This window comes from Pseudozyma hubeiensis (genome assembly GCF_000403515.1).
Source record: "Pseudozyma hubeiensis SY62 DNA, scaffold: PHS22, whole genome shotgun sequence".
Taxonomy (NCBI): Eukaryota; Fungi; Basidiomycota; class Ustilaginomycetes; order Ustilaginales; family Ustilaginaceae; genus Pseudozyma; species Pseudozyma hubeiensis.
The window spans coordinates 426,125-450,028 of record NW_012133804.1 but is presented as its reverse complement, the minus strand read 5'-3'; the positions used below and the strand labels follow the sequence as shown (position 1 = coordinate 450,028).

The 23,904-nt window shown below is 58.2% G+C and overlaps 10 protein-coding genes across 10 annotated transcripts; 4 read left to right on the top strand and 6 right to left on the bottom strand.

The window, feature by feature from the left end:
* Nucleotides 1-58: 58 nt before the first annotated feature.
* Nucleotides 59-2,103, bottom strand: PHSY_002314 (hypothetical protein; the record flags this gene model as incomplete). Its single annotated transcript, XM_012332938.1, has 2 exons — nt 59-557; nt 1,865-2,103. The coding sequence occupies 2 exons, from the start codon at nt 2,101-2,103 to the stop codon at nt 59-61; spliced, it is 738 nt and encodes a 245-aa protein (XP_012188328.1).
* Nucleotides 2,104-2,679: 576 nt separating this feature from the next.
* PHSY_002313 (metalloprotease) lies at nt 2,680-3,537 on the top strand (the record flags this gene model as incomplete). Its single annotated transcript, XM_012332937.1, has 1 exon — nt 2,680-3,537. One exon carries the CDS (start codon nt 2,680-2,682, stop codon nt 3,535-3,537), a length of 858 nt encoding a protein of 285 aa, XP_012188327.1.
* Nucleotides 3,538-3,908: 371 nt separating this feature from the next.
* Nucleotides 3,909-4,868, bottom strand: PHSY_002312 (hypothetical protein; the record flags this gene model as incomplete). Its single annotated transcript, XM_012332936.1, has 1 exon — nt 3,909-4,868. One exon carries the CDS (start codon nt 4,866-4,868, stop codon nt 3,909-3,911), a length of 960 nt encoding a protein of 319 aa, XP_012188326.1.
* A 670-nt stretch (nt 4,869-5,538) lies between these two features.
* Nucleotides 5,539-7,044, bottom strand: PHSY_002311 (hypothetical protein; the record flags this gene model as incomplete). Its single annotated transcript, XM_012332935.1, has 1 exon — nt 5,539-7,044. One exon carries the CDS (start codon nt 7,042-7,044, stop codon nt 5,539-5,541), a length of 1,506 nt encoding a protein of 501 aa, XP_012188325.1.
* A 226-nt stretch (nt 7,045-7,270) lies between these two features.
* On the top strand, nt 7,271-8,636 carry PHSY_002310 (hypothetical protein; the record flags this gene model as incomplete). The annotated part of the gene is made up of 2 exons (XM_012332934.1): nt 7,271-7,340; nt 8,422-8,636. 2 exons carry the CDS (start codon nt 7,271-7,273, stop codon nt 8,634-8,636), a joined length of 285 nt encoding a protein of 94 aa, XP_012188324.1.
* A 278-nt stretch (nt 8,637-8,914) lies between these two features.
* Nucleotides 8,915-9,265, bottom strand: PHSY_002309 (hypothetical protein; the record flags this gene model as incomplete). Its single annotated transcript, XM_012332933.1, has 1 exon — nt 8,915-9,265. One exon carries the CDS (start codon nt 9,263-9,265, stop codon nt 8,915-8,917), a length of 351 nt encoding a protein of 116 aa, XP_012188323.1.
* A 1,213-nt stretch (nt 9,266-10,478) lies between these two features.
* PHSY_002308 (guanyl-nucleotide exchange factor) lies at nt 10,479-15,854 on the top strand (the record flags this gene model as incomplete). The annotated part of the gene is made up of 1 exon (XM_012332932.1): nt 10,479-15,854. The coding sequence occupies one exon, from the start codon at nt 10,479-10,481 to the stop codon at nt 15,852-15,854; it is 5,376 nt and encodes a 1,791-aa protein (XP_012188322.1).
* Nucleotides 15,855-16,205: 351 nt separating this feature from the next.
* PHSY_002307 (DNA replication initiation factor) lies at nt 16,206-18,653 on the bottom strand (the record flags this gene model as incomplete). Its single annotated transcript, XM_012332931.1, has 1 exon — nt 16,206-18,653. One exon carries the CDS (start codon nt 18,651-18,653, stop codon nt 16,206-16,208), a length of 2,448 nt encoding a protein of 815 aa, XP_012188321.1.
* A 299-nt stretch (nt 18,654-18,952) lies between these two features.
* On the top strand, nt 18,953-20,632 carry PHSY_002306 (ribophorin; the record flags this gene model as incomplete). The annotated part of the gene is made up of 1 exon (XM_012332930.1): nt 18,953-20,632. One exon carries the CDS (start codon nt 18,953-18,955, stop codon nt 20,630-20,632), a length of 1,680 nt encoding a protein of 559 aa, XP_012188320.1.
* A 172-nt stretch (nt 20,633-20,804) lies between these two features.
* Nucleotides 20,805-23,438, bottom strand: PHSY_002305 (hypothetical protein; the record flags this gene model as incomplete). Its single annotated transcript, XM_012332929.1, has 1 exon — nt 20,805-23,438. One exon carries the CDS (start codon nt 23,436-23,438, stop codon nt 20,805-20,807), a length of 2,634 nt encoding a protein of 877 aa, XP_012188319.1.
* Between the last annotated feature and the right edge of the window lie 466 nt (nt 23,439-23,904).

Sequence of the window (23,904 nt, the reverse complement as noted above, 5' to 3'; positions counted from 1 at the left end):
CCGATTCGAGCTCGACCATGCCGCCCACCACTAGATGACTCAGGTAGAGAAAGCAATTTCAGTCGGTTCCTCGTAGTGATTGCTGTTCGAATTGGACATGCTCGTGGCAGAAGGGTGTGGACCAAAGCAAGTCAAGTCGGTCGCAGTGCAACATGGCCGACGACGAGGCCAGCGTCACTCGCCGGTTTTCGCTGCTGTGCAACAAGTGCTCGCGAGCGGCATCGCGAACCTGTCTGAGGCAGATCGGAAACGGGTCGGGACGGTAAGGTGATACTGAGGGATGGCATGCCGTATATTGAGAGATGTCGTCTCTGAGCCGCACCGCCATCCGGTCTTGGAATGACAACAAGATTGATGCACAGGCTGCGTTTCTGACTCTCCAGGCGCTCGCATTGTCTTTGCCGTTCGACACAAAAGCTTGTTGAAGATCTTGATCGAACAGACCATGTCTTTCAACCTTGAATACGTCGCCCATCCACACTCGCTGCTCTGACTCAGTCCGATCAGAGCCTGCTCTGGTCGACGATCGGCACTTCCGTGTGTCGTTGTATGACACTCTGATGACATGTCAAGGTCATGCTGAGACCAATCATGCATGGTTGCGTCCGTTGTCGCTCCACCCGATTGCGTTTTTGCAGGAATGTCAGATCGGCAGATGCTGTAGTTCGTCTTGACCGACTTTGGCCATGGCATGCCAAGCTCTGCCTTGGCCTCACAGCTTGTCACCGAAAAACTCATCGTGGCGCATACAAGCTCAGCTTGACCGATCGAATCGAGTCGAGATGCTTCGCTCGGAACGGACCACTAGTACTGAACGATATCCAGGGAAACTTTCTTTCGCATTCAAAAGAGCCGACGATCCTCATCTTGGAAATCAGACCAACGCTTTGCGAGTTTTTGGAACAAGTTGGGACCGCTTCTGAAGCCCGTTGCAACGCCATCTGTCCATCACTCGGACTCGATCGATCGGCAGTCGTTTCACAGCCATGGCGATCCTCTGATCAAACCATGTCGTGTTACCTTGGCGTGATCACCAGCGGAGTCGAGTGTTCTTCCGCGGGAAGGATTTAAAGTTCAAACGGCTGCACCTCTTCCGAGTGGCCACGACGATAGCAAGGCGACTACGGAAGGAAGCTATAGCAGTAGTCTGCAGTGTGATATGATATCTAAGCGAACATGGTGTATGCGAACGACGACAACTGCCAAAAGGACGCTAAAAGTCTTGGCTCTGTTCGCATTGCTGTCTTCCGCGCGCACCAAAATCGAGCGATCCGAAGCGCCAAGACTCGCTTGCCGCTCGAGTCCAACAGTGCAGCCTCGCATCGGTCGCATAAACCTTCCTTTCGCCTCAACGGCTCCATTCGTTGCATCCGACGGTGACTCTTTTGTTCTGACAGCGCTTTGCATAATCTCTGTCACCTTGTCGTCCAACGGCGGCTGTCCACCTTCTTTTTTGGGCCAATGGTGCGACCACCTGCCACATTCAGCCTTCAGCCTCCTCGAGTCCGAGACCCTTGATCTGCTTTACGTACTGGCACTTGTCTCGCCTGTCAAGGTGTCGAGCGACATCCGTTGCGCCGCTGCGTCCCCAGAACCCTATCTTTGCCCCCCTCCCTTCTCCTTTCCCCCGCTCTGATCCTCTGCAGCTTCTTTCTCACAACGTCGTTGTCGGCGTCGGCTGACCCGCGCTCATGGCATTGACGCCTCTGCAGCCTTTTTTGCCACGCTCGTTAGGCGAGATGATGCGGAACCTCGTCTTCCGTGAGGATATCGGTCGACCATGTACTCGCCTCGACCTGGATCCCCGCCTCGTTTGCCTTTGACCCTGATTCACCAAAGTCGTCCGTGCCCGTCAATTGCCCACCTTCGCTTGGCTTCTGGCTCAACTTCCGACCATCCGCCAGCTTCTCTCGGTCGTCTCCGAGGTCGTCCTCTATTGTAAGCCACTATGGCGACGTTGATCTCGTCGGATGTCGGGTTGAACGACTCGGCGAACACGGCGAGATGCATAATGTGCAGATGTACTCTTCCAGCCGAGGTTGCGATCTCTCGTCCTTCCAAGTCTTCGTCCCTATTCAAACCGGTGTCTGTTTGTATGCTCATCCGTGTGCAGACGGAACAGCCCTCTCCGACATCTGCATCTCCATTCAGCCTAGCCATATCGTGCAGTATATGACGCGAAGCAGTGACACAGATAAGCATGAAAAGCGCGCTAGTGATTGTCTTTCGTTGTGCAACCTGGTACCAGAATTCCGAGCGAGAGCAAGAGACAGCGCGCACGAAACGACGGTATTGCCGAGCTCTTCTTCCCTTTGTGGCTGGCGCAAGCGAGTGTCCAAGGCGGAAGGTGGACGCTCGTACGTTGCGGCGCCATGTGATCCGTCCTTGAACCCCCTAATCTGGCTTCTGACTCGCGTACAGGCGGCGCATACCGCCTCGTGTCTCAACTATTCAGAAGCAGAGACAACGTGTGTCGGCAGACATCAACCCTGCTCGACCGGTGAAACATTCCTGCATCCGTGTAGCCGCCACTCCGAGGATATAAGAGCTTCATGATCTCTCCTCCTCAATCGTGATCTTTTCATCCTCACAGCATCAATTATTCTCTCCATCTCCTAAACCCATCCGGAACTAGACATCCTAGGACCCCCCTACCCTACCCCCTATACAACCCACAAGATGCAGTTCAAGTCCTTGGCCCTCTTCATCGGTGCTTCGCTCGCCATTGCCGCACCTGCTGCGCTCGCAGCACCCTCGGCGCGAATCTGCGGTAACGATCAGGTCGCTTCCGCCGCGATCGAGCAGGCACTCGGTCTCAAGCTCGCCTCTGCTCGCAGCGACAACACCAAGAGCGCCGCCGGCACCAGTTCTGCCGCCTTCACCGCCACACGAATCCCCATCTACTTTCACGTCATCACCGACGGCACCAACGGCAAGCTCAGCTCCACCAACATCAACAACCAGATCTCGGTCATGAACTCGGCCTACTCCGGAACCGGCCTTTCGTTCTACCTCGCCGGAAGCGAGACCACGACCAACTCGAACTGGTTCAACAACGTCAACCAGGGCACCACCGCCGAGAGGCAGATGAAGAGCGCACTTCGCAAGGGTGGTGCCAACGCCCTCAACGTCTACACTGTCAACTTTTCCGGTGGCCTGCTTGGATACGCAACCTTCCCATGGAGCTACAACTCGAACCCAAGCAACGACGGCGTCGTCATGCAGTGGTCATCCTACCCCGGTGGTCCCATCACCAACTACAACGGTGGCAAGACGCTCGTCCACGAGGCAGGACACTGGGTCGGCCTCTACCACGTCTTCCAAGGCGGTTGCTCCGGTAGCGGCGACTACGTCGACGACACTCCTCCTCAGTCGACCGCTACGAGCGGCTGCCCCGCCAACCAGGACTCTTGCTCCGGTGGAGGCCCCGACAGCATCCACTCGTACATGGACTACTCGTACGACGACTGCTTGACCGAGTTCACCAGCGGTCAGATCGCCAGGTTGCAGGCGGCTATGGACTCGTACCGTTTGTAAAGCGATTCTCAAAAAGAAACTTAGGCAGCCCTAAGTACGGTCCCGTACTGGAATAGATCTGTCCGGCGAGCTGTTGTTGCTCGGGACAGAACAATCCTTTCCCCGTCTTTGATTTCATCGTGCACACTCGGCACCTTCTCTCTTCTTTTCGATTTCAGTGTTCCGCCGCAATGCAATGGATTTCTGCTCTGCTTACCGTCACAGACCGAGCCTGCCAGACTGTCGCCGAAACGGCTGGTCAAATTGTACAACACTGTGCGTGAATGAAGTTTAGCAGCTCACACTTTGCATTTCAATGAGGGCGAGCCTTTTTATCGATCTCTATCCCTATTTCCCTCCTACTATGATCCTCCTACCTCCAGTATCACCCTCTAAGGCTTCCAGTCGTACTTGGGCGTCCAACCCAACAGTTTCTTGGCCTTTTCGTTCGACAACAACGTCACGTTCGGGTTGTCGTTGAGTGGCGAATACTCGACACCGGGGAAAACCTCTTGCACCAGGTCCTTGGAGCTCTTCTTCATGACCGTGTTGTTGTTGGCGATCAAAAACGCGTGGTGTCCCTTCAACCTGCTCTCGACGGCCAACTTGATCGCCTCTGCACCGTCGCGCGCGTCGATGTAACCCCAGCAGTTCCAGTACCTCTTGCGGGCGTCGTCCTGCCATCCTGCGAAGGTGGCGTACTCCTCCTCGAGCATGACGTTGCTGAATCGCATGCTGATGATCTTGGCCTCGCCACCGGTGGGAGTTCGGTGCGTCTGTTGGGACCACCTCACGTACTGTTCCGCCAGCGTCTCCCCGACCAACTTGCTCAAAGAGTATGCGCTCTCCGGCAACAACGGCGACTCCTCCGTAATCGGCAACTTGGCAGGCTTGATATCCAGTGGGATTCCGATCAACGTTTCACTGCTAGCCATGACGATGTTGGTGATTCCCAGCTTCCTACACGCTTCGAGGACGTTGTAGGTGGAAGCGACGTTGGTGTTGAACTGCTTACTCGAACTGCTCTGACCCGGGCTAGGCATGGCAGCCAGATGAACGACCGCTTGGATGGACTTGTACGCCATATCGATCTCCATCATCGCCTCCAGCACCTGACCCATATCGGTCAGATCCACCTCGACCAAGCGGTAGGCTCCCTGCAACCCGGTCTTGCCATCTTCCGAGGCGGTCTTGGGTCGAACTCGATCGAAGTTGATGACCTCGTAGCCAGAGGAGGAGAGGTGGGCGACGGTGGCGCGACCGAGTTTGCCGGAACCGCCGGTGACGACGACGCGCGGTTTGACGGGTCGGGCGGTCTCGCCGAGCGTGAGGGGGGTATTTGTGCTTGTCATTGTAAATCTGGGTTGTGGTTTGGTGTTGAGGGTTCAGACGAAGTGTTGGTGGTGTTGCTTCTTATACAATTTCTCATTCGACCGCGTCCTACCGACAAAGTCATTCTCCCGCCACTCACTGTCTGTGACGCATGCACGGCCCCGCACATCCTCTCTCCTCTTCCGCCGCCAAACCCCGCTCCCATCACCACCCCCCGGCATTCACGGCAAATCCTTTTTCCATAACATCCCCGCTCCACACAGTTCCAAAGTCGCCGGTCTCTCCACTTCTGCGATTTCACGCGTGTTCACGTCAGACACCGCCAACCCATTGCATTACCGTATGTCTTCAAACACCGAATTTCAATTTCTTCTCTCTGTCTGTTTCGAGCATGAAATTGCGGTCAAGAAATTCTCCTCCCAATCCCTGATCAATCAACGCATTCGTCCCGATCGATCTAACTTCGACACCTACCCTCTGGCCCGCATCGTGTGGACAAGCCTCCAAGCTCACCTTCGCAACACCTCAACATCCCACCCAATCACAACCACCCTTATCCGCTCAAACACATTACGATCACAGGTTTGCAAAAAGTGAACAGCATTAGAGAAGGCGACCCGAGGGAAGGGGAATCGTACAACGAGTGAGGTGAAAGAACGACATATCAGAACAAATTGGTAAGCGAAACGTCTATTGGTCCGTGTCCATGGGTCGGTCCTGGTTCACGGCCACCGCATCACCCGACAGCTCTGGGGCGATCACCGGTTCCGGAGCCGCAGCAGCGGGTGCCTCTGCGGGCGTGGGTGCAGGCTCGACGATGCCTCCAGTCTGAGGCGCGGAGGACTCAGCAGAAACAGGCGCAGGAGGAGGCGGTTGCACACCACCTTCGGCGCTGCCCTCGGCAGCATCATCGCCACCAGCAATCACGCTGCTGCTCAGCGACGATGGCACACGGGGCGGCTTGGAGGGCGTGTTCCACGCCTCGTCCCTGTTCACCTTCAAAGGCGTACCGTTGAGCGACTTGGACGATGCCGAAGGCGTCAGCCCTGCAGCCGCCGCTGCCTCGGCGCTCTTGGTGGAAGCACGCAGCTCCTCGAGGCTCACCAAGCTCACCGGAGGAGGCACCTGGCTGGGCGACGGCTCCTCACCACCTTCCTGCTGCATGCGTTTGCGCACCAGCTTGGCAAAGTGCAGACCGCACGCGTTGCACAGCGTGCGTGCGCCGTCGGGACCACGTCGCCATTCGGGCGTCTCGGTGGTACCGCACGCTTGGCACGAGCCAGGCGCAGGTGCACGGCTGCGCTTCTTGTACTGCGGGCCCTTCTGGTCGCTGTCAAAGCCGGGCGAGGGGAACGACGTGGGCATCGATCCGTCCGGGTACACTCGCAACCCCGAGTTGGGCGTGTAGGGTGTCATCGGCAGACCGATACCGCCGGGCGTCTCGGATTTGCTGCCATCCCAATCCGAAGAGCGTGGACGCTTGCGTGCAGAGTCGAGCTTAGATTCGGCGGGACGCTTGCCCGGCTCGTCGGCATCGAGCTGTCGAAGAGCCACCTCGGGCTGGGCCAGAAGCATGCTGAGGGACGAGGTGAGCTTCAGAGCCTTTTGGATGATGTTGCGAACCTTTTGCGGGGTGGGTACGCTGACCTGGTTGACGTGAGCCACCGAGAAGTTGGCAATGGCGCTCGAGACCGAGTAGATTTCGCGAAGCTCGGACTCGACGTTGCGGGGGAGACCGGCGACGGTGGATTCAGGCTCGGTGGTGACGGCACCGGTACCGTCCTGTTGACTTTCGGAAGCGTCACCGTCCGCAGCAGTAGCAGTCGAAGCCTCGCCGGGCTGTTCCGACGATGGGGCAGCGCTGTTGGCAGCGTTGGTAGCGGCGGTGGCCAGTTCGGTGATGGTCTGCGCAGCGCTCGAAGCGTCAGCAGCAGCAGCCGCGGCGGCAGCGGCGGCTACAGCAGCGGCATCGTGTTCCGGAGTCTCGGCGACGGCAGGAGCAGCCGAAGCTTCGGCCTCGGCAGCAGGCTGCTGGTCTACCACGGCTGATTCGGTGGTGGGCACGTCCTTCCTGGGCAACACAGAGGCGCCGAAGAGCTCGGGATCGGTGACCGAAGAAGCAGCCGTATTGCTCGAATCAAACGAGACGGGAGCAGCTACGGAAGCAGCCGCGGGTGCGGATGCGTCGCTCGACATGGTGTGGATGTGATTGGAGATGAGGGCAGGGAAACGGCCAAGTTTGGATCAAACTGCTTGACCTCGTCGGAAAGCCGAGCGAGTACGGTTCGGATCGATCCGATGCTTGCGAAGCGAGATGGACGGCAAGTAGTGCTGGTGATGAATCAGCTACGAGGATGCCTTTTGAGACGCGGCGAGGTGACGCGACGGTTGCAAAGGATTGGCGCGACGAGAGGATGCGGAGATGCCGATTGAGAATGAGGATGAGATGGAGATGGAAGAAGGAAGGAAAGCCGCACGGTGCTTGCACGCAGGTAGGGCCGAAGCGGATGGAACGGAGACAAGAAGGGAAGGTTCGGAGGGCAACGAGGAGCGCAAGGAAGGATGGCCAAAACCGTCCAGAAGGATGTCAATTGACAGTCGCGATCCGAAGGCGATACTCTCAACGCCAAAATATACCCTGGCGTCACAGGCGGCGGATTTAGAGAGAGGAAAGTCACCCGATCGCGGGGTGACCAAGGCAGCAGAGCGCAGCCCACCGGAATGAACAAAAGAGGGAGAAAACGAGATCCAAATGCAGATTTCGTCGCATCGCAACTCTTGGAGCGACGAGTTGTCCGATTACGATTTCAAGTCTCGCATCTGAAATGGTTGTCCGTAATTTCATATCCGAATCGACCGATCCAGCAGCCCACTTCGATTGAAATCGATAAAAATAATCCTTGCCGCACAGACTCTGTCTCTCTCTCTGCACGGGTTGTAGTGAGCCGATTCAACAATTTTTGAAATAGGAATTCAAAATCGCCTCCTATGGCACGATCGGGTGGCTCGAAGAACAAGAAAAGCCACACAGTCCGGACACTAGCGCCGTGGAAGCGTGGCTGTAACTCTGCTGTTCTTCGCACTCTCATCCTCTTGGACTCGCTCGCGAACACCGCCTCGGTTGCTCCGATGACTTGACAGGTGAATCGGACGGCAAAAGGAAGACAGAAGGAAAGAAGGATCCATGTGTGGCTTGCTGAAGTCTTGTCTCTCGGCACCATTGACGTCGCTCCGGGCTGACGCCAAAGCAGGAGTCTGTAGATTGGTTGCAGCTCCCGAGACGAGAAGGCAGGAGGTGGTCGCCTCTCCTCCTTGCTGTGTAACCCTCTGCCTGGCAAGGTGTGTGGGCGTGTGAAATTGGTCGGGCCAAACCTGAAGGCGGCACTAATTTCTGCGCTTCGGTAAGGGCTGTCTGTCACAACGGCGTGCAAGCTTTTTTTTCGGGCCAGTCTCTCGCAAATCGCAAAGAGGGTCGAGGGACCCTGCAGCTTGTCGAAGCGAAGTCCACAGCGTCGCCCCTAAGAGCTGTCACATTCTGACGCCCTGACGCCCTAGAGCGCCCCCTTCGTGTAGGTACACTGAAGCTGCGTTTTGGCGTCGCTCGTGTCACACAGCTCGCATCGCACGCTAGCGTCGGCCAACACGGCATTGATTCATCAGCAACTTCCGGCTGCACGATCACAGCGACAGTACGAGCTTCGTCGTCATGGAAAGCGGTCCCTCTTCGGATCATCGGCAGCAGCAATGTGTCGGACTTTGATTTAGTGGCGCCACAGTATCAGGAGTGAGCGCTCCATCATGCGTTGTAGAGCTTCGCCATAAGCGCGGGACCCTCACTCTTGTTAGATGTACGGTACCCAGTCAGTGTTCGCTTCAAGTTACTCTGTGTGAGTACAGGACGTAAGAAGACGGCAACAGCGTCTGCAGGCGAGGAGCAGTGCCGGTTCATGGAAGGACGAATGCCAAGCTGTCAACGCCTCGATTAGCAGGCTCCAGCTTGACGCAACACTCGCCGTGACCACGTATTCTTTGGAGGTGAGTGCTTCTTGGGCGCTGCGAAGGCAGCTTACTCCGTTGCTGGCAGCTTGTGTGAGCGTTGCGTCGAGACGCAGAAAAAGTAAGCTCGCGTCGGACCCCTGAAATCCAGTCCAAGGCGCAGTCGGGAGCGTAAATCGACTCGGCTCGCCAGCCGACGATCGCTGTCCCAACGGCCAGGGTAATGGCGGAACCCCATCAGGCTTGTCGAGCTGCTGTGCTGTACATGCTGATGGCGTAGTGTACGAGCCAAGGCAGTGCTCCCCATTGCTGGTTGCGTTCCATCTGCTTTGCGTAGACGGGCCACAGACGCAAAGGCTACGCGCGTCAGAACGTGATTGCTGCTGCTGCGCCGCCATCGTAGATCCCGCCTCGCCTGCATTTCAGCCTTCGTCCCGACTCCTTCTTGACTGCAATCCCGATCGGTGGGCATGGGCATGCATTTCGCAAAGGTACGAGATCCCGCAAAGAGCTCAGTGCACAGTGCACGAGCTTCGAGTAGGACAAAGAAAGTCCAGATCGTTTCCCAAGGTGCACGCACCCACAGACCATGTCACCGTTCCTGCCAGGCTGCCGACGAAAGCACACATGTCCCCACATGACGCTCGAATATATTATGGGAGAAAAGAAAAAGAAAAGAAAAGAAAGAGAGACCAAGAGGCCTGCATGCAACATCGTGGCCTGCTGCCGCTTCCTGAATTGTCACACATTCTCTGCCTAGCTCCGCTAAGCGCGTCGGTGGTGCGTGTGTCTCTGGTTGTTGTGTATGTTTCTCCGGCTGTGACGGTGAGTGACACGCCCCCTTTGTCTGGCTTGCCTTTGCGATGGTCATCGCTACTTGTACCACCTTCTCGCCTGCTCCTCATCATCCACCTCGTTCCGCTCCCCTCTATCCATGTCGATTCTCCCGTGACATCCATCGCGCGGACTGCATACAGCGATCCCGCCGTTTCCCCTGCCCTTTGCACGCGCACGCTTCGACTTTTCGCAGAACCGCCTCTCCTTCTGTTTATGCACATTAACGAACCCTCCGATCCCGGACCTGCATATCAGCCTTTTCGACACCCACGGTCCTACTGACGATCCACTAGGTCATCGTTCAGAACGCGCCTCTGCAATACCGTCGAGCCCATATCCACCACACAGTCCGACTGTAACCGGATCAGATCGCGTAACTTGAGCTTCCCAGAACGACGGCCGCTGTTATCGGATCCGCACGGCCTTTGAGAGCACGACTTCGACGGACTGCTAATCACCATCGCGGTTCGACATCACACACCCCGCCGCGACAGATCCGGTCACCACCGTGTTGCGGTCACAGCAGCTCACGATACCCAGCTGCCGCCCACGCCTCTGCGACTTGGCATCGAGCTATTGGACTGTCCTTGTCTCGCGTTCAACCTGCGAGCAAGCCGCATGCTCCCATGTCCATCTCGCGCTATCTCGACCACGACATCTATAGTTCATCCACGCACCACAAGCGCACCAACTAGACGCGCGTGCTCGAACACCGCACGTCGGTCGTCCTGCGATTCGCAGCCCTCTGACAGCGACCTGGTCCCTTCCAAGTGCTGAGCTGCCAGCTGCTCGCCGCCATGGAAGATCCGCTCAACCAGGCGAGTAAGAAAAAGCCCGCCTTTGCGTTCTGGGACAGACAACGCAAGGACAGCACTGCATCGCTTTCCAACTCGGCAGTCGCTTCCACTTCGGCATCTTCGTCCACCTCCCCCTCCACAGCGCGCCGCCTTGATGCTATTGACCGAGCTTCCTCGTCGTCACCGTCACCACATCGCCAGCAGCAGCAGCAGCAGGCTGGCTCGAGCCCTCACCATGGCCTCAGTGGTGTCCAGCGTCTAATCCAGCAATACTCGCAATCTGGTGCATCCGCTGGTCCGAGCTCTCTGCATTCCTCCTCTCCCACACGTTCGCTTTCCGGACGACGCAGGGACGCGCCATCCCCAACACCTAGCCGAATCGCTCCAATCCCGGACAGCGCAGCTCCTCCACGCATCGATGAGCCGCATCTCAACGTCGGACATGCCGACAGCTCAATTCCGCGCTATCCCTCTCCGGGCCCACAAGCACAGCTGGTATCGCACTCAGCACCATCGGATCAGCCGATGCTCGCATCCGAGCTGGCACGGCAACCGTCGACGAGCGCTAGCAGCGCGTCTCGATCAACCGCGTCTCGATCAACCCATTCGTTCGCGACGCCGACGTCTCGTCTCTCCTTGGACGCCGTCGCACCATCAACCTCTGCAACCGCGTCGACGTCCCTCGTCCAAGAGCCTCCGCATGATGAATCCACCAAGCAGAGCGAAACTGAAAAGACGCGCAGACGTCGACGCTTGCTGCAAGAGCAAGTGCGCAAACGCCACCTCAAGAGGCGCAGCGCTACCGGCATTGACCCGAGCCACTCGCCGAACCCGTCAGACCATGACAGCGATGCTTTTGTAGACCAAGACTCCTCCTCCTCCTCAGAGCTTGGCGCAGAAGATGGTACAGCACCGACAGCTACCACCTCAGCAACACTTTCGGTTCTTCCGGACCTGGCAGATGGCCATCCGACAGATATGAGAGCAGCATCGGGGCTACCGCCGCCTACCGAATTGAACCTCGCTTCCGACTCGACTAGGCCCAAGAGCAGCGAGACTGTTCCGGATGCACAACACGCCCCACACACGCACCTCGTGATACCATCCAAGTCAACGGCTGACAATCTCGACGTGAGCTCGAGCGCGCGAAACGACACGGTTCGTGCTCCATCGCTCGAGGATACACGCCCTTGGCTCGAGTTCAGCCCGCTCATGCCCGATGACGAGCTGCTCGACAGTCCTGGAAAGCCACCTGCACCCACCTTTGCACTTCCCCATCAATCCGCTTCGTCTGATCTCACCCCTTCGGCAAGCCAGAGCAGCATCGCCACCGATCCCAACGCTTCCGGCAGTGCGCGCCCCTCGCCCTCCCGTTCCAACTCTGCCTCCGTCCTCTCCAGCGATTCGCCAAGGTCGCCTACCGGTCTTGGCTTCTCAACGCCCCCGGGATACGCTTCCGCAGCCTCGTACCTCGCCATGAATTCGCCTACTTCCAATTCGCGCGGCCATCGCACCACGAAGCTCCCTCCTCCGCGTCCGTCGCCCCAAGCGCCGCTTCCGCCTCCACCTTCGCTCGCCTCCTCGTCAGCTTCGTCTTCCTCGCGCCATGTGACTGCTACCGCTCCTCCACGATCAGCACGTAGCAGTTCCATTCGCCGCGTTGCGCCGGTGGCATCGGTGCAGGACGAGCTCGATGCAGACATGTTTGGCGCCCAAAGCTCGCGGTCGAGGAGCTACAGCCTCGAACAAGAGGTGGCTGCTGCCGGCGAACAAGACCATCGCCTCGCCCAACAGTCTGCAGCCCACAGTCAGCATGCACTCTCGACGAAACCTCGAGCGGACGAGGCCAAGCCTTCCGCGGCATCCACCTTGGCAGTTCCCATGATCCGACAACGTAGCAACTCTTTGCAACGCGCGGAAAGGAACAGCCTCGAGCTTGCCGCAGCTGAGCCGTCCAGATCTTCGCGAACATCACCACCAAGAAGCACGCCGCCCATCGCCATCGCCAACTCGTCTCGTACCGGTTCGAGCAGGTCCGTAACAGTAGGCAGACCCCGAGGTTTTACCGTGGGCGCAGTGCCAGGACACTCCAACGTCGTGCGCGGAAGCGGTCCGGTTCCGACGCCCGCCAAGTCGCGGCCGAGGTCCCTTCTGTCCAACGAGGTCTTTCCGCTTGATCTCGCCGAGCCGCGATACAGATCCAAAGCTGCCAGAGACGACGACGACGAGAAAGCGCGCAAAACCTACAGCATGGACATTGACCGTCGAGTCTCATCTCTGAGTATCAACAGCGCTGCTGCGGCCAGATCCTCGGGTGGACTTGGCACCGGTCGAGGTGGTTTATCATCGACCTCTATAGAGGAACAAGGCGGTGCAAGCAGCACCAGCGCCGATAGGCTCGTGACTGAGAGCACAGATCGACGTCCCAGCGTGGGAGGTCGGAGCCGAAGCGGCAGCAGTGCAAGTCTCTTGCAGCAGGTCAACTCGCAGCCCAAGTCGCACGCCAGCTTCGTCATCGCTGTAGTTGGACATACGCACTCGGGCAAATCCACAGTCATCAAGAAAGGCCTGCGCCAGTTTGGTCTCTCCAAGCCGCACGTCCTGTCCGAGAAGGTAACCTCGCACTCCACCGTGTGTGTTGTCGATCAAGAGCAAAGGACCATCGAGGTGCTCGAGATCGATGCCTCCGTCTTACTCAACGGCCCCAGCAAGCGCTTCACCTGGCCCAAGTTCCTGCCTCACATCGACGCTGTCATTCTCTGCTACGACGCATCCGAGATCGCTTCGTTCCGCGGCATGTCGGAGCTGCTCGAAAATTTCAGCGTAGCGAACCTGAGCACCGTGATGCTGGCTTGCAAATCCGAGGTGCATCCGAAAGCGGTCGATCCGTACTATGCGAGCGACATGGCCTGCATCTACAACGTCGGGCTCGCCGAGTGCACCGTCCAGAGCGAAGAGGGCAAGAAGCGCATGCGCGACTGCTTCTCCTATTTGGTCAAAGAAGTGGCCAAGGCCCGATCGGGCCGTGCTCGCCGTGGTCCCGCCAGCACAGTGCCTCCCGCCTCGGCAAGCATGGCGCCGCAGAGATCCCTGTCTCCCGGCGCTCCCAACCCCTCATCTACGCTTCAAAGTCGAACTGCTTCCAACACGTCGCAGACCAGTTCGCAAAATAGCCTTCCTCGCGCCTTGGACGAGTCCTCCCTGCTCACCAGCGATGCCATCGTCCCTGGTCAGTCTCTGTCAACGGCCTCACATCACGATCTGCTGCATTCGCGCGGCTTCAGCGATGCTAGCTCGAACCCTAGCGTTGCTGCAGGAGGGCGAGACGATGGATCCACCAGTGCCACCGGCACAGCTCCAGGTATCGATTCTGCGGCCTTGGCGATGAATAAGCTCGACTTGAACGCGGATCCCTCGACAGAGACTCCATTCAATGGCGCCGTAGCAGCTGCCGATCCAGGCACGCTTTCAAACGCTCGCAAGATGAGCGCTGCCACTGTTGCTTCTGCCGTGTCGGACGCACCCAGCTTCCATTCTGACGAAAATGGCGGGGCTAATGACAGCCTTCAACGAGCGCAGCTGGGTCTGCAAAACGCCCGGTCAAGCGGCGGCTACGTCTCGATTGAGCAGCTGTGGGATAAGCTCTTCCACGCCGCCATTTCGAGGACCGACGAACGCTTCGTCTCGATGTTTATGGTCTTCTTCCGTGGCTTTGCCACCCCCATGGACTTGCTCCGGCAGATGGTGGCACGGTACGAGACGCTCTCGGCCGAGGATGTAGCCAGCGGTGTGGTGCACCGCTTCGCTCTGATCAGGCTCGCCAACATGCTTGGCGATTGGGTGCTCGACTATCCAGGCGACCTGAGCGACCCGGACACGCACGCGCTGCTGGTCCACTTCCATCGTCAGCTGCTCCAAAATCCCGACACGGTGCATACTGCCTCGCAGATCCGTGCCGCAGTCGATGCGACCGCCTATGCTGCCGATCCGGATGCGCTCTGGAGCAAAGCGGTCAACAGCTATCAGACACGGCACAGGGGTATCGCAGCGGTCATCGCAGAAGCACATGCAGCGGCTGCAGGCGTCGACGTGGATGTGGGTGGAGCACTGCCGACCAGCCATTCGAGCGGCAGCGCTGGAGGTTTCATGCCTTCTTCGGGCAATACGAGCCACGACTTTGACGGCGAGACAGCTTCCGGCGCCGACGTCCTTGAAGAGCATGAGCGCACCGGGTCAGAGAGCAGTCTGCCGCTGCAAGCGCACGACATGGCTGCTGGTGGACGCTCTCGAAGCGCTTCGGATCTCACGACGTCGTCGTCGGACGGCGTCGATGCGTTCTACAAGGACGCCAAGCAGAGCATGGCTTCTTCGTCACTCGTGGGCAGCGCCATCAGTAGCGTCAGTGGTCATACGCAGGCTTCGAGCAACGGTGCAAGATCAGGGTCATCACCAGGCGGTGGTGCAGCCACCCACACTTCTGCAACGTTGTCGACAGTCCCGACAGCAGGCAGTGGAGGCGGCAACGAGGCGAACGCAAGCGGGCCCGGACGTGCTCTGGATCAGAAGTCGGCGCTGCGCAGCATCTCCAACGTCCTCATGGAAGTCGACGACGAGATCATCGCCACGGAGCTGACACGGCTCGAGTGGGCATTCTTCACCGCCATCCGGCCACGAGATCTGCTCCGACACATTCTCGTTCCCCACGATAGACGCGATGGACCCGTCTCACGCTCCATTTCGCACTTCAACTACATCTCCAACTGGGTCTGCTCGATGATACTGGCGCAGAGCAAGACCAAGCATCGCGCGCGCATGCTCGAAAAGTTCTTCAACATCGCCTCGATCTTGCGCCACGACAACAATTACGGCTCCCTCAATTCCGTGCTGGGCGGATTGAGCAAGACGGCTGTTCATCGATTGAGACAGACGCGCGAGTTGCTGAAAGGCAAAGCCGTGAACAAGGCGTACCAGAGTCTCGTGCGTCTCATGTCGAACGAACGCAGCAGTGCAGCCTATCGGTTGGCGCTGGAGAACTCGGATGGACCCACCATCCCGTACGTCGGCGTGCACCTGCAGGACATTATCAGCATATCCGATGGAAATCCGAGCAAGCGTGCCAGCGATGGAATGATCCATTGGAGGAAGTTCAGTCTTATGGATGAGGCCGTCATGGCGGTGGCAAAATGTCAGCAGTACGACAGGTACATCAAGCCGAATCCACCGGTGGAAAGGTTGATCGTGGACGTACCGGTGATGGATGACGAAGGGATGTACGAGAGGAGTCTTGCTGTGGAGCCGAGGAGTGGTGGAGGCGGTGGTGGTGCGAGTGGCGCTGCAGGCAAGATCAAGGATCTGAAGACTTTCTTGCAGGGTTAGTAGATCAACATGGACAGTCACCAGACAGCTTCGAGATTACATCGCGTGTGCGTGTGGTTGTGTGAACAGGAAAAGCGAAGAGGAATTGACGAGGATATGACATCTGCATCTCGCAGCCTTCTCACATTGACAAAGTGTTGCCTTCAATGTCTCATTCGTAGCGGCGAAGACTCGTTGATGCAGAGCTCACTCCAACTCTGATTTGCCAAGCTAACGTCGTTGTGGACGACGAGGCTTTCAACACTTCATGTGCTCAGTCGTCTCGATCGCTCCACACTGTCGACAAACTGATTCTGTTCGCATGGCATGGTTTCTGCATCGCATTGCACGATCGCACTCCTCGCGTCGCATCTACTTGATCTTGAGATGAACCTTCTCTACAAACCCAGCAAGATCCGACTTCCTCACCTGAATGCTGAAAGTCTGGAAACGATCGTGTCTAACCCTGGCTCCGCTCATCTTCGCCGCATGCTGGAAGGCACTCGTAAAATGGTTGTTCTCCACCATCCCCTCCACTGCACTTCCAGTCGAACCCAATACCAAGAAACTATCTTTCGCCGGATGCAATGCCGCCAGTATAAACGGAAGCGGCGCATACGCTGATCCCGCCGCAGACTTTTTCCTGGCAGCAGCAGCAGCAGCTGTCTGCTGTTCAACGATGATATCGCGCAGACTTGTGGTGAGCCACTCTGCCAGTCGAGAGAGAACCTCGACGTGGGTGAAGAGCTCCAGATCCGCCCCGTCTTTGAGAATGGCAAGGCGGAAGTTCTTGAGTGTTCGAATGCTCTGATTGGTGATCAAACCGATCCCTCGTGCGACGATCTTGCGATGCAAGGCCTGCGAGAGCAGCAACGAAGATCGCAGCAGATCCACCGACGTAGACCGCGTAAAGTCGAGCGCACGGTAGGCCTCGTAAAAGTTGGTCGTTGCTACCCGTCTCTCGGCCTGCTCCAGCAGCGCCAGATCCTCCGCACTGGCAGGAGCGTTTGTCGATTGCGTGGAAACCTCGATATCCAACCCACCATTTGCGCCCGCCTGATCCTTGTTGGTAGCATTCGACGTGGCCGCAGCGATGGCGGAAGTGATGGAATCCGTCAGAGCCGTTCCGAGGTTCCAGACGCGCTTGGTGGCAAACAGCTCTGACGTCTGAGCGTGCGGATTAGCTGGGTTGAGGTTCGCCGCAAAACTGTTGCCCAACGGAGCACCCGCCGAAGCCGAGGCGAACACCATCCCTGGCGTCTCCACCTCGATCTTGACCCCATGCGCCGCCACCAACAAAGCGCTCACCCCTTCCACCACATCCGCCGCCCCCAACGGTGCGGTCCGAAACCCTAGACTCCTCTCGAACCCGCGGTAGGTCAACTGCGTCAACCCGTACTCGGGTGCGATGGCCTGCAATTTTCGCACCAGACTGCGCCTCAGATCCAACGGCATGTGCGTGTAGTTTTGGCGCACGGCGGTGAGCGAGAAGCCCATCTTGGCCATCAACCCGCGGAGCTTGGAGAGTCCACGTTCCCTCCATATGCCCAACTTGGCGGCTACGTAGGCGGTGTGGTACATGGCAGTCTCCAAGCTCCAGTGTCGATAGAGCGCGAATCTGAGCTCGTTGGGGATGATGCGGATGGATCGATCGTCCGCATCTTCGGATTTCGTGTTGGAGGAGATGCCGCTCCGCAGCGCTCGATCGTTAGCCCTCGAGGCTGCGCTCGTCTTCCTCACACCGCCTTCGTCGTCTTCCGTTGTGGGCTTGTTGAGCAGGTCGATCGACCAGGCTTCCGTGGGCGCGTGGGAAGAGGTGGGCTCGATGGCGATGACCTCGGATGCGTAGGCTGCCGAGTAGGTCTCGTAGGTCTCCGAGTCGATGCTGTTGGAGAGGTAGAGCGAGGTGAGACCGACGATGGCCAGCCAGAGCGACTCGCGGTCGGCGCGACCGAGCGATTCGCAGAGCAGGTAGAGCATCGACGAGACGGACATGCCGAAGCTCTCGCCGCGACTGTAGTAGCGCGTCAGGACGGTTCGGTATCGATGACGTTCGGCGTTGGTGAGTCGTGTTGCTGGAGAGTTGGAACGATGCCGACGGTCGCGTCGTTTCGGTGAACGGGAAGAACGTTTGCGCTTATCCCCCGTCGAAACAGCATCGTCGGACTCGCTCCCACCGTCGTCGTTGTCGTCGTCCGATGCAGAGTCATCCTCGGAATCCGAATCGACGTCAAACTCGAGCTTCTCAAACGCATCCCTCTCGCCACCCTGCCTGCACAACTTGGCGGCCACCTCCCCATCGTCCCAACACCATACCCTGTCGTTGGCGTGACTCGTCGCGAAGAGGTTCTCCAGGTTCCACGGTCGATGCGAATCGATGACATGGACTGTACAGCTGGCGGGGATGTTGAACGTCGTAGGCACGCTCAACACGGCGCCGAGGTTGAGAAAGATGACCGACCTCACGTCGGTACTTGGCGCAGCTTGCCCGACGTCCTCGGAGTCGTCGAGTGGGGGAAATACGCTCGACAGCGTATGAAGTAGAGATCTGTACCCTTCGACGGGAACGATGCGATGCGGGATGTCGTCTTGCAGCAGCAGGGATGTGAGGATGCGTGTGGCGCACACCGAGTCTACGTCGGGAGAGGAGAGGATGAGCACGCTGGATACGCCGGGGCCTGCAGAACGTGCCGATGAGCGGATGCGGGAGTAGGCGGAGGCATAGTCGTGTTTTGAGGACGAGGTGGAGGAGGAGGGAGCTCGGTCGGGATGGATGTGCACGTCGACGAGGGAGGAGTTGGGACAGGCGACGATGACCATGTCGGTGTGCTGGCGTGTGCAGACCGTAGTCAGCAAGTAAGGGATCGATGGTGATGATGATGATGATAGTCGGGGTGATGACAGAGCAGAGGAGATTCACATCGGAGAGCAGCCGAAACAAACACAGACTGATGAGACTGCGCTGCTTGCTGATATTGCTGCGTCTGCAGAAGTGGTGTGTTTCGAGTGAGAGAGCAACACGAAGCCGAATCGAAAAAGCGCGTCGTTCTACTTCTTCGCGTTGAGTGGAATCGCTCATTTGCTGAAAATGTGAGATTCTGAATGTGCACAATTAGGCCATGAAAGCACGACTGTCGTGCGAATCAAGAAGCAAGTCTGAGCTGGAAGAAACAACGTTTGAGTGTCGCGCACAGTCCATCTTGCGACCTTCAACCACACCACCATACACTTGCATCACAATGGCGCCGAGTGTACCGCTCATGAGCAGCAGCACAACGCTGCTCGTGCTGATCGCCACCCTGATCGCGGCATGCTTGCCTTCAGTACACGCGGTAGCAATCCCAAGTTCAAAGGACTGGACCAACACCAACTACATCAAGCAGATCGACCTCACCGGTTCCACATCGCATACGCTTACCACCGTCTTCATCAAGCCCAACTCAAATCCTAGCAACGCTGCTGCAACAACGCTCCCATACTACTTTCTCCTCAGCGCACACGAAGCACATCAATTGTCATGGACTCGATTGACAGTCAAACCTGCGCTCGACTCGCAACTCGCTGCCACCTCCGAGTTCAAAGGTGGTGCACGACCGGTGATCACGCTCGAGAACCTCGGTGAGGTGGATGGAGATGCTGAAAAGACCTACCTTTTCGAGGCAAACATTCCCTCCGACGTTCTGGGCGCCGACGGTGCTTCTCTCACGCTCGAAACCACTCTCAACCACGTCTCGCTTCCATTGCCGAGCACCGTAAAACAGACTGACCCGCAACTCTTCCTCTGGCAAGGAGACGCTGCCATTCGCTCACCCTACACCACTCTCACCGGTCGCATCAAGGTCAAAGCACCCTCGCCCAAGATTCTCTCCTTCACCCCGTCAGACGCCACTAAATCCGGCTCCATCGTCACCTACGGTCCCTTCTCCGACGTTGCTCCCTTCCAGCCCTCATCTCCACTCACCCCGGCCTCGGTCCACTACCAATCCGACACCCCGCACGCGACCATTGTCGACCTTCAACGCACCGCCGAAATCAGCCACTGGGGCGACGCACTCTCCATCACCGACCGCATCCTCCTCCGCAACTCTGGCCCTACCCTCAAAGGCCATTTCTCGCGCATCGAACACCAGATGGCTTCGTTCTACAATCGCGGTTCCGGCACCGCCCTCTCCTCGCTCTCCTTCACCCTACCTGCTGGTGTGCGAGACCCGTGGTTCATCGACCAGATCGGAAACGTCTCCACCTCTCGTTTCCGTTCGTCTCCACCCAATCCGGCGCTTGTCACCTCTTCCGTCGGCGTCCCCGCCTCCAACAGCGTCGCGAGCAAGATGTCGCTGCTCGAACTCCAACCCCGCTTCCCGCTCCTCGGCGGGTGGAACTACACCTTCAGCATCGGCTACACCCTCCCGCTCTCCGCCGGCTGGACCAAACGCCTCCTCGGTTCGGACGACTACGTCACCGCCGTACCGCTCTTCACCCCGCTCAAGGACGTTGCTACCGACAGCGTTTCCACCACCATCGTCCTGCCGGAAGGCGCTACCCGAATCTCGATTGAATTGCCTTTCGAAATGGACAGCGTCGACAACGGAATTACGAAGACTTACCTGGATACTGTGGGTAGACCCTCGATCAGGGTGGAGAAGAGCCGGTGCTCGCCGGAGCATGCGCAGCTGGTGTATGTCAAGTATACGTTGACTCACAGAGCGAACATGATCAAGGTGGCCGCGGTTGCGGCCGTGGCAGGGTTGTTGTTGGTGGGTACGGCGGTGGTGCAGAGGGTCGAGACCAAGATCCGCTGAGCAGCAACCAAATCCGGATACAAAAGCGCTCAAATTAGCATCATGACCATTCTTCACATCGAGCAATCGAAAGACCTTTTTCTTCTGCTGGGAAACAACAATTCGTCGTTCCGTAAGTGTGTGTGTATGACGATTGCTGCAAAAAAATTGTGAGGTGGATGAGAGAGTGTCTTCAACCGAACAGCCTTCCCATCTGATCCAGAATCGGCTCTCCACCCCCACCGCCACCGTCGACACTGAAGAAATCCAAATCCGCCATCATCCACTCCCACGACGGATCCAACTCCTCCACCACACCCGTCCCTCTCGTCGTCGTTGTCGCGCCGTTCTGCGCAGTGTCGAGAGCAGGTGCGGACGAGTTGATCTGGTTGAACCACGTGGCGGGCGAGAGCGCACCGCCGTTTTGCACAGCTGCGTGGGTGTGGTTCCAATCCGCATTTGGGATGTGATGGTGCGGAGGAGGCACGAACCGCGGTGTGATAAAGAGCGAAGGGTGGGATGGCGAAGCGGCTGTCCAGCTGGAAGCGGGTGCAGCTGGTGCGTGTTGCGGCGCATGTGATGAGGGGGACAGGGTTTGGTGTGGTTGCGGGGAGAAGAGCAGGTTGGAAGAGTAGGCGTGCGACGCTTTGGTGCCTTGCTTGCCCGTGCTGCGGGATGCGCGAGGAGTAGGAGACTGTGGCGTGTAGCTGTGTGGCAGAGGGTGGTTGTGATCCCTTCGAAGGTGTCGGGATGACTCGCCGACAGTGGGTTGGCTTCCGCTCGATCCGATCGAGTGCTCGCCGTGCGCTGGCAGCGACGAAGACGACGTGCCATCTGGAACATGCTCCGCTGCACCACTGGTTCCATTGTTGTTCTCGAACCTGCTCCCATGTGCAGGCATCTCTCTTTCCTGCACACCGCCTGCCTCACCTGCTGCCTCTGCCGTCTCCTCGCCCATCTCCACCTTCACCTCGAACCTCTCCAGCAACCCCTTCAGGAACCCACTATACCTGCTAGCCACACTCCTTCCACCCCTGCCACCCTTAGCGTTCCCGATCTTTTCCAACTCTCCCGCCGTCCTCCTCGCCAGACTCACCACCCTGCTCCCCTCGACAAACCCAAAGTCCACGCCTCCCTTCTGCTGCCGGCTCCTGCCCGCCTTTCTCGCGAGGTCCAGCCCGAACACCACAGCATACACGGTCGAGATGACCGTGCTGTTGGTGACGTGATCCATCCAGCCCTTCTTGCAACGGTCGATGAAGGTGGCCATGTAGTTGGTGCAGCTGATGTAGCAGTGACGGTAGAGCTGCGACAGCTCGGCGCTCACGTCCACCGTGTAGGTGATGGGGAGCGGCAGGGCGTATGTTACGAGTGCGGCGTAGTCGAGCGATAGCGGACCTGTGATCTGCAGCGGGGTGGGCGGGGTGGACGGGTTGATGGGCGAGGAGGAGAGCCAACGTTCTTGCCAACGTTTGAGATCCATGTCGACGGAATTGCGGAAGTAGCTCAGCTGGAGTGAGAGCTGGTCTCCCTCTGCCGAGTCTTCCAGGTCCTCCTCGTTGTCGCGAGTGGTGGTGGTGGCGGCGTTGGCGATCCTCGCCCTGGACCCCAAACTCTTCATCACGTGCGTATGAAACACATCGACCATCCGCATCATGACCCTCCTCAACTCGACCTGCGCCACCAACACCTCGTCCTGCCGCAACGCATAATCCATCCCGTGCCACCTACTGCACGTCGCCACCACCCCCTCATCCGCCAAATGCATCCGCTGACCCGTCTGACTCGCCAACGTCTTTTCCAAATTCCACAGATTGATCCACAGCCTCTCCGTATTCCGCAGCTGCCTCGTATAGTGTTCCCTCTCCTGCTCACCCTGGACACGCGATGTGTTGGTGTACGAGTAACACACCAAATTGCACCCCAACTCGGTCGCGATGCGGATCGCCGTTCCGAGGTACAACCACGTCTGATCCGCCGTCGCACTATCCGCCATCGGTCGATACGACGCCAGCAGGAAAAACGCCTGCGCCATCTCCACGTTCTTGTAATCTCCACTGCAGATCCACGTCAGGATCCCCTCGTAGTGCTTGCGCAACACCACCGCCAACCCCGCCGATTCCCTCTGCACCACAGGGTCTGGAGACGATTCGAACTCGGCAGAGATCGCACAGATCACCGTCAGAAGGAAGGCGGAGTGCTTGCGGATGTACGCAAAGGTCGAGAGAGCCGGGTCGAAGATGTGCATGAACGTTCCGAAGGAAGAGTAGAAGGACGAGATGAGGCGGGTGGCTTGGGAGGTGGTGAGTAGACGACGGTCGATGGGGTCGAATTCGGGTCGGTTGTCGTAGACCGGGTGGAATGCTCCGCGGGAAAAGTAGGTTGTGGACCAGCTGTTGGTGGTGGTGATCGGAGCAGAACGGGATGGGGTGAGCGAGGTGGGAGCGAGAGAGGTGGAGACGGCGGTGGTGTCGGCAGACGTAGTTTGCGACTCGTTCGTGTTTGATTGCGTCGTCGATACGGCGGGGAGCGGAGACCTCGATCTTGTTCTCTTTCTGCTTGCCGTCTGGACCTCGACACCCGACCCTTGTTCCCGATCCATCCCTTGCTCACCACCGCCCCTCCTCCGTTCACTCTCCTCACTTCCCACCTGCGCCAACAGCTTCAACGGATTGCTCAACGTCGGAAACTCATCCGGAACCCTAGCGACACTCGCGTGATCCTCCATATCCACCAACACGTTGAAATCGCTCCTCCCCGCCGCCTTCCCCTTGTTCCCCCCCTTTTCCCCCTCCTCCACCACCTCCTCTTCTTCCGCTCCCACCATCCCTTCCCCCTCTTCCTCTTCTTTTACATCTCGATCCCCTCCCCGTCGGGCGAAAGAGCTCCTACTCAACTGCCACCGTAACGCCTCCACCAAACTCTCCGCATCCTTATCCCTCACCTCCCTGTTCAACTCCTTGATCTCCGCCAACGTCCTATCCAGCACCTCTATCCTCCTTACGATCTGCTGAAACTTGATCTTGCCCGGTTTCCTCCCTCGCTTGTGCTCCTGGTAAAAACATTCCCTCCCGAGCTTCCCACAACGTTGACACGTCGAACCGCTCGAAGAAGGGATGCATTTCACTTTGGCCGAACGACACGGTTGACACGATACTTTTTTCGCCGGTGCCGGCGTCGATGAGCTGGGCGTGGATGAGCACGAGTCCGGTGAGCCAGCTCGAGACATGATGCGTGCAAGGTCGAGGATGATGTGGTGGTAGGAGGAAGGATCGGCGATGTGACGGCGTCCA